The sequence below is a fragment of the Saccostrea echinata genome, unplaced genomic scaffold (genome assembly GCF_033153115.1).
Source record: "Saccostrea echinata isolate AGI-Se365-2 ecotype Australia unplaced genomic scaffold, CSIRO_AGI_Sech_v1 ptg000001l, whole genome shotgun sequence".
NCBI classification, from domain to species: domain Eukaryota; kingdom Metazoa; phylum Mollusca; class Bivalvia; order Ostreida; family Ostreidae; genus Saccostrea; species Saccostrea echinata.
The window spans coordinates 14624663-14639894 of record NW_026889750.1 but is presented as its reverse complement, the minus strand read 5'-3'; the positions used below and the strand labels follow the sequence as shown (position 1 = coordinate 14639894).

Sequence of the window (15232 nt, the reverse complement as noted above, 5' to 3'; positions counted from 1 at the left end):
GTATCCAAAGGAAGGTCTTGTCACAAGGAATAGACGCTAAATGTGAAAGTCCTAGAACTAACCGTTCAAAAGTTATGGCCAAGGTTCAAGTTTTTCAAAAGTAGGTCAAACTCCAAGGTCAAAAGGTCAAAGTTGCTGGTATCCAAATGAAGGTCTTGTCACAAGGAATACACATGTGAAGTTTGAAATCAAAAGCACAAACTGTTCAAAAGTTATGGCCAAAGTTGAAGTCTCATAAAATTTTGCAAAAGTTGGTCAAACTCCAAGGTCAAGGTCAAAAGGTCTAATATGATGGTACCCAAAGAAAGGTCTTGTCACAAGGAATACTTGTGAAATATGAAAGTCATAGCTCCATCCAATCAAAAGTTATTGGCAAGGTTAAAGTTTTTGCGGAGAGACAGACAGACAGACGGACGGACAGGGCAAAAACTATATACCCTGGAATCTTCGATACAGGGGCATAAAAATATTTTAGGAAGTTACTAAGCATACTTTAACAGCATGCAAAGTTTTTAAAAAAATTGGAAACCCCTCATGTACCACCCTCTGCCCGATTCTTATGTGGAATAGTACTTAAATTTTGTAATTGATAGGTCAAATTGAATAAAGAATAGTTAGAATTTTTAATGTTTAATACAAAAAGTACTTTCATAGTTTTTTATGGTCAGATAGTCTTGTAAGTAATGGGTATATAAAATGAGATATTTAGTGATTTTTCCTTAAAAATCGATATGTATTTTTAGCGAGAAGTAATTTTAGCGATTTTATGTTGCCAACTACAGAAGCTATTACAATCGATACGCAATTAAATTTTAGTGATTTTCAATTTTAGCGATTTCAACACCCTGGCTAATAATGCCAAAATTAAATCCTCACTAAAAATTCTGCTTATGCGGTATATTCTTCTAAAACCATGAGGCTAATGTGTGATGGATTGTGTAGGGTTTACTACATGTTCTCAAGCACTATTGAATTGTTTAGTCTGCATGATGATAGTGACAAAAGGGAGTGTATAAGTACTGGCAAGTAAATCTACTATAAGATTTATTACCGAGTGCTAAACTAACTATTTTGTTGATTCCTGATTATCCTATTTCTCTTGCCATGGGGCAACATATTTTCATTTCTCAGTTTAGTTTGTTTTGTTTCATGCTTCAGTGGATCTTTTACAGTGTTGCACTATACTCAGGTTACTGGTAAGGCCTTCGGATGTCTTGTTCATGTTTGTCAAAAAATAGTCAAAATAAAGATACATAGAGAATACAACATGTAAAAGTGGTTTTGAAATTAAAGAAATGAACAAGTTAAATCCAAGTGTTGATGTATTTTATTATTCTCTGTTGATGACCTTTAACATACTGTAAATCACTTTTATTCATGATTACTTTATTTTCACGTAATTGAGCAAGACCTTCCAAAATTTGTGAAAATTTTGTTTTGGTTTATAAAAAGCAAACAACAATCTCACGAAAATAAGGTGTAGCCAAATTCTAGTGATCAACAGCACCATTTACAAATTTTCATCTAGGGTTTTCATTTGGGGCTTTGTCCCAAGATCTTCATCAGCAGCTTGGCCCATGTACTCCTGAAGGGGGACTGAAGGCAACCCTCTGCACCCCTATATTTTCAAGCAAATGTAAAATCATTACTGCACTTCTCAAGTCTGTAGTTAAATATAGTTTTTTTTTCTTTTGTTTCAGTTAGTTGCTTTCATCTTGATTGGAGTTGCAGCTTATGCTAGAGTTGTTGCTGTTGTAACCAGCCTCGCCTTGGTAGGAGGTGTTATTGCCTGTGGTGTTTTCCTTTTTCTGACAGCCTTAATAGGAGTAATTGGAGCATGTAAACACCACCAAGTCCTGTTATTCTTTGTATCCTTTGAAATGTCAGTGATTGCATGCTTTTGAATTTGATGCACTAATATAAAATGCATTTTTCTGATCAACAATTTGCCTTTGTGTTTACATCTTCTGTTATCTGTCATCTGTTGTCAATCATCTGCATTCAACGTCTCTAGAACCTTACAATTTCGGTCGAACTTGCAACAAGTCATCCTTGGGTCAACTGTTGGAAGTCCTTAATGGTGAATTAGTGTGTTATATCTTTTCACCTATAAATACAATTAATTTGGTAAAGATATAGAGCAAAAGTTGTGCTGATCCCCAAACGATTTTTTTTTAACAAAGGTGGCAGGGGATAGTTTCGTACTAAAGATCTTGTCAAATTTCTTAAAAAACTGAAATATCCCCTGTTTGATGTGATATTTTATGTAGAAAAAATGATTAGAATAATTATGGGATACATTTGCAGTGTAGCAGAGTGCTTGCTGAAAAAATGATGTGCAACATGTACAGTACAGCTCACGAGTATCTTCTGGAAAACACCGGCCACGGTGGACCCTTGGTCCACGCTTTTGCGTGGACTTTGAAAAATGTCGGTGTCTTTGATGTTTCGTTTTCAGCGCTAAGCTGGCACACGGTGCGACACGGTGTGTACACGGTGAAACACGGTGCGTTTGCTCCGTGGAACTCTGTGCTGGTTAATCAACATTAAGTGGTTTGAAATTACTTTAGAAAAATTCATTGAAGATTTTAGAATAAAAATCATTGAAATGCATATCATCTGCAGCGTGCATTTTCCTACTTTCGATATTGTACTGACGTGTCAATGAATTTAACAAAGACGAAATTTTACCATGCAGTCAGCAATCTTGTGTTATTTGGAAGATATCTTCTTAAAGATTATTTTGTTTGTAAAACAAAAGCTAAATCTAAATTTAAAAAAAAAATAAGAAAGGAATATTCTGCATTTGTACTATGCTCAGGAAATCCATGTGGAATTGTCAATTGATTATCTTATCCGGTGTACTGTTTTTTTAAATTATAAATTACTGTAGAAACTGGTGTATATGTAAAAAATACGACACAGAAAATATATTAATTTAATTTGAATCGGATGAAAAAAAATAGCTATGAAAAGATTGACTTAAATTTCCGTCCCATAATGGAACCCATATTGAGATGAGACCCGATGTAGTCTCTGTGTAATGAGTAAATCTCTGCCCAGCCTATCAGAAAACATGAAAAAAATGTTGATATTCAGGTATTGAAGATGCCCCATTTTTTCATCTGTGTCTGTTTGTAATTGTTCAGAATTATGTGTAAAATATAAACCTTAATATTTAATTTGCATTTTGTGTACAGATCGAAGCATTATATATGGGCACAACATTTTTCACAAAACTTGTCGCCAAGAATAATCACAATATGTAAACGATAAGATGTAAAACGTTATAATTATGCTCAACAATTGTCAATGACGTCGATAATGGAAAAAATTTCCAATGATACTATTCAATGAAAATGATATTTCTGCAATATGTTCTATGTTAAACGATGTAAAAAGCCAAACAGTTTTCTTCCGTAACATGTATGAAAAAAAAGTCTGCTATAATTGTTAATAGGTTCACTGCCTAACTAAGCATATGCATAGGAGATATGAAAAACTAGATTGAAGATTTTATATTTTACTTGTACCTAGCGGAGATTTTTCAAACCATTAAATAAAAGCAAGCATACTGTATATGTGCTCTCCCTAAATGTAATAACAGCCCCCCTTTCCATAATGAGTTTTATGGATAATTTCTACACGGACATGTTAAAAAAAGAACAATATTTACATATGCCTATTTATTGTATTACCTGTCCTTTTTAAGGATTTATTCTAATCCTTTTCAAAAATAGCATTTTAATGATAAATAAAATCAACGAAAGAGAAACAATTGTGGCAACATGGAGAGTTATGATTTCTTTTTTCTTCATTTCACCAGTAAGTTATGTTACAGTATATAACGACTTTATATAATCTAGATACAGTTGAATAATATTCGAATAATATTCATTTGTAACTGTAACTTGTTTTTTAAAAATATGTTGCTGTACCAAAAATCGAATAATATTCGTTTGTAACTGTAACTTGTTTTTTAAAAATATGTTGCTGTACTAAAAATTCTATAAACAAATAAATAAATAGTTGTTTATTTTTCAAGTTCCAATTAACTTCCCGACACGTGTAAGTTTCGAAGCCAGTTGAGGTGTATAGTATACACTCGTCTACAGTTTCAACATGTGAATAAAGTCCCAAGGGCCACAGCAACTGAATGTCCCAATATATTTTTCTCCTGAACAGGTGTGAAATATATTAGCCAAGGAGCGACTCCATACATACACGAGAAGTTTCTGCAATTCATCGATATCCGGTATTTGATTGACAGGTAGAGCACGTGGATTCTGTGTGTGATGCGTTGAACTTGTACCTAAATTGCAACGATTCTATTTCGTTTCGATTAATAAAAACTGGAGGTGAACTATGATTTCTTAAAAAAATTAAGAGAGATACATAATATACATGTATATGAGAAGAAACCAAAAAAAAAAAAAAAAAAAAGCCAGAAGGATGACTGATGTAGATGCTAAACTAGTTATCTGATATCATAGGTATTATTTGTAAATGCCTTTACTGTCAATACCTTTAATACCATATTATTTCACAGAGAAAATAACAACTAAAATTATCAATCCGTATCTATGTTTGGCATTGAACAATTATTAAGTTCAAAGACAATGTACTTGTACTTGGATTCGACATGTAGTTGTTTTTGTTTTCAAATGAATATGAAATATGAATTCAACAGAAATCAAAATAAATTTATTCAATTGATAAATACATGTATACCGTCAATGGTGAACCAAAGTCTACACTGAATGCCGCTGTTATGTTACGACCTTACATGTATGATAGTGAGCTGTTTGAATTAAATAATTTTTCATTTTCTATTTCTTTCTAGCAATTAAACCAACATACCTATGATTTCAATTCTAAAATTATTTTTATAAACAAACCACTTTCTTCTGTAATTTTCTTGCGCAGTGGAACAGGGAGGGTCACCCGATGAAACGGTAATGTCCACGGTGTGACATGGTGCGACTTTGGTTTAATCGCAATATACGCACATGGTGGAACTCCGTGTACAGGGTATAACACGGGGTATTTTCCACCGTGTGTTTTCCACGGTGGGGTGGAAAAAACTCGTGAGCTGTACTGTAGGTGTCACTATGATGCTTAGCATATACAGAGTTGTAAATGCGAAACTAAGACACGTAGTCAGTTGCAGAGGAAATTCAGCTGGAAAGCAGAAGGGCTTAGAAAAAGGTTTGTATCTCAGAGGGAGGGAGAATGGCCCCAGATCAGTTAGTAAATTTTCATTAGGGCATGCATTGATTTACAGCATACTGGGTGTTTTTTCCTCCTCGCTCGGGACTGGGGGTGGGCTGTATGGGTGCGACTGAGGCCCAAATCTTGGAAAAACAAACCAAAATTTGGGGAGTCCCCAAGTGCATTTTCGGTACATGTGCACTCTAATATGTAGTTTGCGTGTTATATGTTGACAATTTGTGAGCTGTGGGCATATGAAGTGTAAACTGTCCCCATGTATATATTTTATTGACCGCATGTATATGTGTACCCTCTCGGCACATGTTTGGCATTAATTAAAAAATCTAGCGCCTGCCACCAAACTACTAATAAAACATTAACAAACTAGCAACAAACTATTCTTTTATGATTTGTTGAGGTAATTTAATAGTATAGCATTAAATGAAGTACTAACCAAGCACTGTTTCCAAAAATAACTACAGTGATTTGATAGTCTTTTGTTTCTGTTGATAGTGATTTCTTTATAGTTTGCTTGACCTGGCATCTTACAACAGTGTTTTCTTAGTCTAGCATTTGCATCTAATCACATGGGAAATTATTTTACAGACATGTTAAGGGATGAATTATAAAGAATTGTTAAAGTTTCCAAGAACAGCTTATCTGTTGCCCTCTCCCAACTGACTGTCAAGAAATGGATCGACTTTTTTATGCAAACCGGAAAATAGATTTTGGAAATTCAGCATTGATTTTGTAATTTTCTTTGAAAAAAATTTCTCACCTACCTACCGACTCAGTTTTTCCATCTTGAGTCGGGAGAGGGCAAGCAAACATTATTTTAAAGTTAGCCTCACTTAACCTTAAAATTTCATTGATTTGGAAAAAAAATACACAAAAAAATTTTTGTTGACTTTTTAGCTGGGCTTTGCTGAGAGCAAAAACCTGGTTGTAGGCATGCCAATCGACTGCCCTACTATAAATAGCACAACAGAAAAATAAGCAGAAAGCCAAATAGCATCAAAGCATATATGCTTCCGATACACAAAATACTTACACTAAGAAAAAATTCTCTAAGAAATATGCCATAAGTTTTGGGGTACATGTCGATGGGGTGTATTGGTCGAAAGGCTCATTTTCAGCCGTAATTTTTAAAAAATCCTTAGATAGGACGAATTCGGAAGATAGGACGAAGCTTTGTTTATCGATTTCTAGAGATTCTTACGTAGATACTACGTATCAGAACATTTAAACCTCTTTAACTTAACCCGTGATATTAACAAATTGAGAAAATAAACTAGTATTTTTATGAGTACAGTATTTTAATAATGTTTTTTAAGTTAAAACTTCCTTGAATTGTGATATAACGTATTTTCTCCAACTTGCCTGTTCAATGCCGTCGTAGTTTGACTCTGTCTTTAAACACATAAATACGGTAGTATAAAACAGCTATAATTAGGGAAATACTCGAAATCAAACAATAATCATTTCCAATTTAGAACATCGTGGACACATTCTTTTATTCCGACATTATTTACCGGGGTAAAAAATTAACTTCGATGACCGCCATTTTTATATTTTCTTGTCCAGGGATTTGCTAAAACAGGCAAATGATTATTACATGTACCGTAAGTTTTGGGGTATATGTCGATGGGATATATAGGTCGAAAGGCTCATTTTCAGCCGTAATTTTTAAAAAATCCTTAGATAGGACGAACTCAGAAGATAAGACGAGGCTTTGTATATCGATTTTCTAGAGATTCTTACATAGATACTACGTATCAGAACATGTAAGCCTCTTTAACTTAACCCGTGATATTAACGTATTGATAAAATAAACTGGTATTTTTATGAGTACAGCATTTTAATAGTGTTTTATACAAACATACCTAAAACTTCGTTGAATTGTGATGTAACGTATTTTCTCCAACTTGCCTGTTAAATGCCGTCGTAGTTTCACTCTGTCGTTAAACACATAAATACGGTAGTATACAACACATTCTTTTATTCCGACATTATTTACCGGGGTACAATATTAACTTCGAAGACCGCCATTTTTATATTTCTTGTCCAGGGATTTGCTAAAACACGCAATTGACTATTACATATAACTGTGAGCAATTGAAATTAATCATATTATCATGCTTTAATTTTGCTTGAGATGTTGTTGTAAAAAATAAATTTAATTGAGAGTACATTCGCAATTTAACAGTCATCATGAATTTCACTGTTTTGTTTGTTCGATGATGTATTAATACCCCTGTAACGGCACGTGGATCTGTTAATCATGCCCTTCGGGTGTTTAAACCAACACAGGTGTTAACACCTTTGTGTACACAGTGTATATCCATTTATCTGTCAGACGATGAAAATTATATTAGAAGCCAATCTTTGTATAATTCAGTGTACCCCTTGGGATATAAAACAAAATAGTTATGACTAGCGGTGTATTTAGTAAATAATTTTAGGAATTTACTGGCAACAATTTATTTCACGCATTTTACATTTACTCGTAAATAAATATCACAAGACAATGAAAAAATATTTAGGTATACTATTTCAATTATTCGTTACAAATAAATGGTAAAAAAAAGAAAAAAAGATTACAATTGCGATTGTGAAAAACTCTTCCGTATTTTAAACTTTGATACTGTTGCGGTTTTATTTTTAGTAAACGATTGCGACTTCCAACTTCACAAGATGGACACAACAATTTGTAAATCTACTTTGAGACATTATTTACTAGATGATATTATAAGTTTTTTGTACATCGACGGATATTTAATGGAACTTATTTTGTAAGAAATCAATGAAATAAATAATTGATTAATTCTTTGTTTATTTTTTTTTTTCGGGAAAATAATTTTAAAAAATACGAAAATGGCACAGATTTCCTTTAAAATTTACGTTAATTTTACTGATTTGGGGGCATTTTTCGTAAACTTGAGCCTTAGATAGGACGATTCATTAAATAGGACGACCCCAGCGGTTCTGAGAAAAAAAGTATCGTCTTATCTTCCAAAACTTACGGTAACAGTGCGCAAATGAAATTAATCATATTAACATGCTATAATTTTGCATGAGATATTGTTGTAAAATATTTAATTGAGAGTACATTTGCAATTTAACAGTCAACAAGAATTTCACAGTTTTGTTTGTTCAATGATATATAGCACTAATACCCCTGTAACGGCACGTGGATCTGTTAATCATGCCCCGCAGGTATTTTAACCAACACAGGTGTTAACACCTTTGTGTACACAGTGTATATCCCTTTATCTGTCAGACAATTAAAATTCTATTAGAAGCCAATCTTTGTATAATTCAGTGTACCCCTTGGGTACGAGGAAGCTTTTAATTCTATCATTTAAAAAAATATTTATTTATTTTGTAAAACAAAAACAAAAAAAACTGTGAATAAAAAATAACGTATCGTGAATAAATGAATTTATAACTTCCAAAAACGTATAATAGTACATGTATATTCAAGATAAGTTCGTTTTATTATAATTAATTAAGATATAAAACAAAATAGTTATTACTAGTGGTATATTTGGTAAATAAATTTAGGAATTTACTGGCAACAATTTACTTCACGCATTTTACATTTAAATAAATATCACAAGACAATGAACAAATATTTAGGCATACTATTTCAATTAATCGTTACAAATAAATGGTAAAATAAGATTACAATTGCGATTGTGAAAACTCTTCCGTATTTTAAATTTTGATACGGCTGCGGTTTTCTATTTAGTAAGCGATTGCGACTTCCAACTTCACAAGATGGACACAGCATGTTGTAAATATACTTTGAGACATTAATTACAAGATAATATACCGGTAATAAGTTTCTTTTTGTACATCGACGGATATTTAATGGAACTCATTTTATAAGAAATCAATGGAATAAATATTTAATTCTTTATTATTTTAAAAAACACGAAAATGGCACAGATTTGCTTTAAAATTGACGTAAATTTTACTGATTTGAAGGCATTTTTCGTAAACTTGAGCTTTAGATAGTCGATTAGTTAAATAGGACGACCCCAGCGGTTCTGAGAAAAAAAGTATCGTCTTATCTTCCAAAGCTTACGGTATTTAGCAAACCAATCTTTGGAAATGATGATTTATATTATTGTTTGAGAATTAAATTTAAGGAGGAATTAGAGGATAACTTAATCTTGTTATAACATTCTGTGCTGGTACATATGCTACTGAATGCATATAAATGTACGCGAACTACTTTCCATAGCGCAGGCTTTTGACAAGTTTCTATAGTTTTGGTTGAAACTTTGACTGTTTTGTTAAAGTCTGGAAGAAATTTTATTGTATGGTTTGTACTCTGTATTATGAGAGATCAGAAATAATTGTCTTCAGCTTAACTTCATATGGTTTATATCTTGAAGTGGTGCACTATTTTAAATAAATATTCCATCTCTGAATGCAATTAATATCGTTTATACAATAAATATGAATTGTGTCAACCAAAAAGGGACCTTCATGACATAAACATAATTACGTCACAATAGCGCTTTAAAGATATGACATCTCATCTGTGTGTTTGCCAAAAAAAAAATCTTCATGCGATAAAGCAGCATAAAAATATATTAATGTAATATCTAATGTAAAATATTAAAAGCGCCTATTACTGTCTGAATTAAAATTGAACAAAGTCCTCTTTTTATGGATTTACTGTAATATATTTTTTTAACAATATATAAATTATTTTAATTTTTGACAGTTCTTGATAGTTTTCATTCATGAGCTATCAATTAATGTAAATGAACATTTCCATGGACATTTTTCCTAATTAGGCTCTGAAGGCAATCGCGTCTTATGTCTTTCTTGCAGAACTCCAGACTCTACAGATAAATAGTCTCCTACATTTATTTCAATGTTTATGAAAAAGGGAGATGTCAAGGACACATTCGTACATTTATGTAACACATTCATAGTTGTTTCTTCGTTTGTAGGAAATGCCCGAGAAGTCACGATTACTCTGCCCAGAGTGTTTGTCGGCGGAGACTAAATATTCAAATCAAGTTCACTGACGCTAACATAGCAGCAATTGCAAGTCAACATGAATAAGGAAAACATTAATGCAGCAAATGAAACCATATGTATGGCCATGTCATAAAGGGTGAGGTGGCGATATTAAGCCATATGGACTTCTGAATCCCCTCTTCTACGCCGTCACCTTGGTGCAACACTGAGGCCTGAACGTACATTACGTAATGAAATGTAAAGATAACGACCAGTGATCATTTTCAAGAGTAATTTGAAATCCTGTATTCGTTGTCTATAAATAAACTGCAATAAATTAAAACTAAACACCGTAACACTGGGTAAAGCTTTATCTGTCAGACAATTAAAATTCTATTAGAAGCCGATCTTTGTATATTTCAGTGTACCCCTTGATATAAAAAAAAAATAGTTATGACTAGCGGTATATTTGGTAAATAATTTTAGGAATTTACTGGCAACAATTTATTTCACGCATTTTACATTTAAATAAATATCACAAGACAATGAAAAAATATTTAGGTATACTATTTCAATTAATCATTACAAATAAATGGTAAAAAAAGATTACAACTGCGATTGTGAAAACTCTTCTGTATTTTAAACTTTGATATGGTTGCGGTTTTATTTTTAGTCACTTCCAACTTCACAAGATGGACATAGCAAGTTGTAAATATACTTTGAGACATTATTTACTAGATGATACAATAAGTTTTTTTGTACATGGATGGATATTTAATGGAACTTATTTTGTAAGAAATCAATGGAATAAGTATTCAATTCTTTATTGTTTATTTTATTTTTTTTTTTGGTAAAATAATTTTAAAAAAATACAAAAATGGCACAGATTTGCTTTAAATTGACGTAAATTTTACTAATTTTGGGGCAATTTTCGTAAACTTGAGCCTAAGATAGGTTGATTCGTTAAATAGGATGACCCCAGCAGTTCTGAGAAAAAAGTATCGTCCTATCTTCCAAAAATTACGATAAATTGCAATCTGCACTGTTTTACAAATATAATCTGCAATTAAATCAATTATTCTATGCATCAAATTTGACAAAGATAGAGTAATTGAATTATTTATTTCCATGTATTTTCACCAATTGAGAAAGTACAGTGCGGTCTCGTTATTACGATGTTCATTTTGTCACGGGAAAATATCGAAATACCGAGGGTAACGTAATAAAGGTTCCCAATAAAATCCATTAAAACATCGTTTTGAAAACTTGTTATTTTTGTGGAAGGTGTATTTTTGCCCTTTTGTTCCCTTCTTCTGTTCCAATTCTTAATTAAAACGCTAATACATATATAATTTATTAACCACTTATCTTGAATAGATATTTTCATGGTGATATTTCTTCTATTTCCTTCATTTTAAAAGAAATATGCATATTTCTTATAAAAACTTCGGCGATTTTCATTTATCTACGCCATTTCCTTTTACTTTCGTTTCTGGCTCACTAGATAATGCGTTCGTAAAATTCAATAAGCCGTCTTCGTATTCAGTCGTTACTACATACATGTAACAACAACAATTTTTAGTGAGCTTTTGGGTGTTCAATGAGCTTAGAGCAGCATTGAACAACTGATAAAAGAGTGTGACTGGCATATTTAAGGACGGAATTTGACAACATACAAGCTATATGTCAAAATAAATTTGATTTTTTAAATTACTGAACAATTAGCAGTTCAGCAATTATTGATTTGAATTTCTGCTGACACCTGTGAGGTAGTCCAAGCCACAGTCCAAGCTGTTAAAACATAAGTGAAGTTCAAATTTGGCCCAAATTATGTTTGATACCCAAGCTGTCCATTACCGCAGTTTAATTGCAAACGAAATTACACAATACGTGTTTAACATACATGCACTAGATTAAATGTAACCTTTTATTTAATAAATTAATTTTATTTATTAACCGAAGTATAAAAGATAAAATAAACTTTACTGAGATAGATAAACTAGAGACTACATTTATAAATAAAGAGTTTAATTGTTTAACAATGGCTTTGACACAATGTCTCCAGTTCTGCTGACCTTGTAGAACAGTCGATGTGTGTGCATTCAAGCGCCACTAATCACCTAATGGGTCTGTAGGTAAACACTCTGTCAGAGCACAGGTGTTTCAATGTTTATTTAGCGTCTCCTTAAGTGTCTACCGTCGATCAGCACTGAATAAACACGAAGTGAAAAATTTTTGGACAGAATTTTTATATCATAATACCGAGTCCCAGCATTTTAGGACATCCTAATAAACAGTCCTATTTTGTATAGATTTGTTAAGAAATGGTTTTGTGCTTTGAATTTACAACGTAATAAGCATTCTATCTTATAAAACCATCACCATAATAACGAGACTGCACTGTAATCATATTTTTTATCGGTACTTTATTGTCTTTAAAGATTTTTCCTGTGTAAAAAAGGCACACACCCCATGCTGAAAATGAACTGGTCATTTTAAAATGTACTTCATACTATATAGTTTTCTCAAAGTCCCCAAAAAATTTTATCAGTGTATAGAGGATCCTTAATCTGTGCATTTTGATGTGATTAACCAGTTATTCTTTCAGAATTAATTGCAGTAAGCCACTTAAAAATTCTACATTTAATTTCCATTCCTAATGATATATTTTAAGTTTTTTGTTAGAATATATTGAATTTCCTAAGCATATTAAGTACATGATAATTCTGTTCCTGGTTTTCTTGATCCAATTTTCTCTTGCCTGTGCCTGTCTGGCTGTCAATCAGGAACAGCGAGAACAGCTGGCTTTGACAGGCTGGCGCTATTCCAGCAACCAATCTCGCATCAAGGTACAGCTAAACTCACAATGCTGTGGATTTCGAAGAAGTGACGGTGCTGAGGATCACCCTTCCTGCACCAATGTAAGAATAATCATTTTATTAAAGTAAATAAAGAGCTGTAATAGCTTTCTTACACTTTGATTATATCTGCACTTACTAAAGAAAGTTCGTTTATATTGTTGTTATCCTGGTCCGTACATCCCTTTGCCCATTTGTCACACAATTTTCCTCCTCAAACTACTTTTTGTGTCGCCTGCAGAGCAGAGCAGCACTTAGGGTCACTTTACCTGGAGTTTCCCCTGCGAGATGATCATGAATAATTCATGATTTTCCTTGAATTATTCATGAATTTTATTCATGAAATGTTCATGAAATGTTCATGAAGATCCTATGAACTTATTGGACATTTTCAAATCATGAATTTTTATTCATGAAAGAAAGTTGATGAATATTCATGAATATATTTTTTCATGAATAATTCATAAAGAGTCATATTCATGAAGATTCATCATTTTAAGAATTGTCCAATAATAAGTTCATTGCATCTTCATGAACTGTTCATGAATAATTTATCAAATTTATTCAGGAATGTTCATGAATGAATAAAATTCATGAACTATTCATGAATATTCTTGCTGATTTTTATACAAAAATGCAATATTATTATTCACTTTTATTCATGAAAATGCAAGAAGTCTAATCAAGCAAAAAACTGTAAAAGAAGATATTTTATAATACAGCATCTTGAAAGATTTCACAAAATTTCTGTTTTCCAACAATGGCAACAAAATGTTTTTTTTTTTTTTAAAGTAAACAACTCTGATAAGTTGATAACCATAATTATGTATTAGGGATGTCAACGAATAGTCGACTATTCGACTATCAGTTGAATGGACCGACGATCGAATAACGAAACGACATTCGAATAAATAAATTTAAATAACAGTGATAAAGAGATGGAATTCTCATCCTAAAATTAAGAAACTGTCTTTCCTCAGACACAGTCGATAAGATAATTTTCCTCATTAAAAACTGTTGACTTTACATGAAGAAAGTACAGTAATTAGAAATGCTTCACTCTCGCGAGAATTATTTGTCAATTAATGTGTTGTTTTTGTAATAAAATTATCTCGCTATACTGCGCTTTCTTTGTAAAATTATTAATTGGACTTGATCTCATAACATGCACCCATTATAGCCGTGACATGTTTGGACACTACGATAATTATTATAAAATTAATATTCTTTTACATATTTTAAAGACATTTTGATAGATGGTACAAAAAGTATATTCAAATATTTTACATTATCACAGACACCGTGTGTGCCCCCCACCCCCAATACATTTAAATAAGCTTTAAAAAAAATATATCGTACTGTTATTTTTTTTATGCTTCCTAAAAAAAAAAAAACGACTTTACAGACCGATTTATGAACATGATTGACAGGGAAATCATACATTTTGGAGAAATGAGCGGTCTATATTTAGTAAATATAAACACGCTATCCACATTTTAGGTCTATGTGAACATTTGTGTTTAACATTTGATGTTACTTCTTAATAAATTTAAGAAAAGAGGATTTTGAGTTAAACATGTCATGTACCAGTGAAGTTTGAAATAAAATTTTAACTTCCGAAAAAGTTTCGAATATATTCGACTATCGTTCGAATAATGCAATCGAATATTCGACTAAAGAAAATAAATATTTTGACATCCCTATTATGTATACATGTATATCTTATTTTACTCTTATTTAAAGTGACAAACTAGAAAGAGTAGAAGTATCTTGAAACACTGTTTACAGACAGACATATAGAACTGCACATATTAGCTGAATTTGAGCTCCCTCTTCTTTTAATTAAAAAAACAGCATTCAAATGGCAACACATTTTCATAGAATTGAAGGCTTTGCAATTGCCTTACCACTTACTTGCAACTTTTTGAATGTTTTGAATTTTCTCATGTACATGTAGTTCACTCCTGGTAAAATTATGAAAAATTTCAAACACGACTCTTTGCAGAATCCTAAACCTTACTTGGTCAAGAGGAGGGCAGGGTCCTTCCTCAGCATATTTCAAAGTGTTTTTTTGGGGGGCCAGAAATGGAACAGTTTTTAAATCCAGTCTAGGAGAAAAGTCTGTTTAGCAATAGGGCAACAGCTTTGAGGGCTATCAAGCATTTTCGAGCAGAAATGGTCAA

The 15232-nt window shown here is 32.1% G+C and overlaps 1 protein-coding gene and 1 long non-coding RNA gene across 2 annotated transcripts in view; one reads left to right on the top strand and one right to left on the bottom strand.

The window, feature by feature from the left end:
• Positions 1 to 15232, top strand: part of LOC133185644 (tetraspanin-13-like) — a 162685-nt gene that overhangs the window by 35662 nt on the left and 111791 nt on the right. The window contains exons 2-3 of the mRNA XM_061320956.1: positions 1701 to 1868; positions 12906 to 13112. Of these exons, the coding sequence (XP_061176940.1) occupies positions 1701 to 1868; positions 12906 to 13112 (375 nt within the window). The remainder of the gene's footprint in view (positions 1 to 1700; positions 1869 to 12905; positions 13113 to 15232) is intronic.
• LOC133185684 (uncharacterized) overlaps positions 1 to 15232 on the bottom strand; it is a 159257-nt gene that overhangs the window by 48197 nt on the left and 95828 nt on the right. The gene's annotated exons all lie outside the window — the stretch shown is intronic.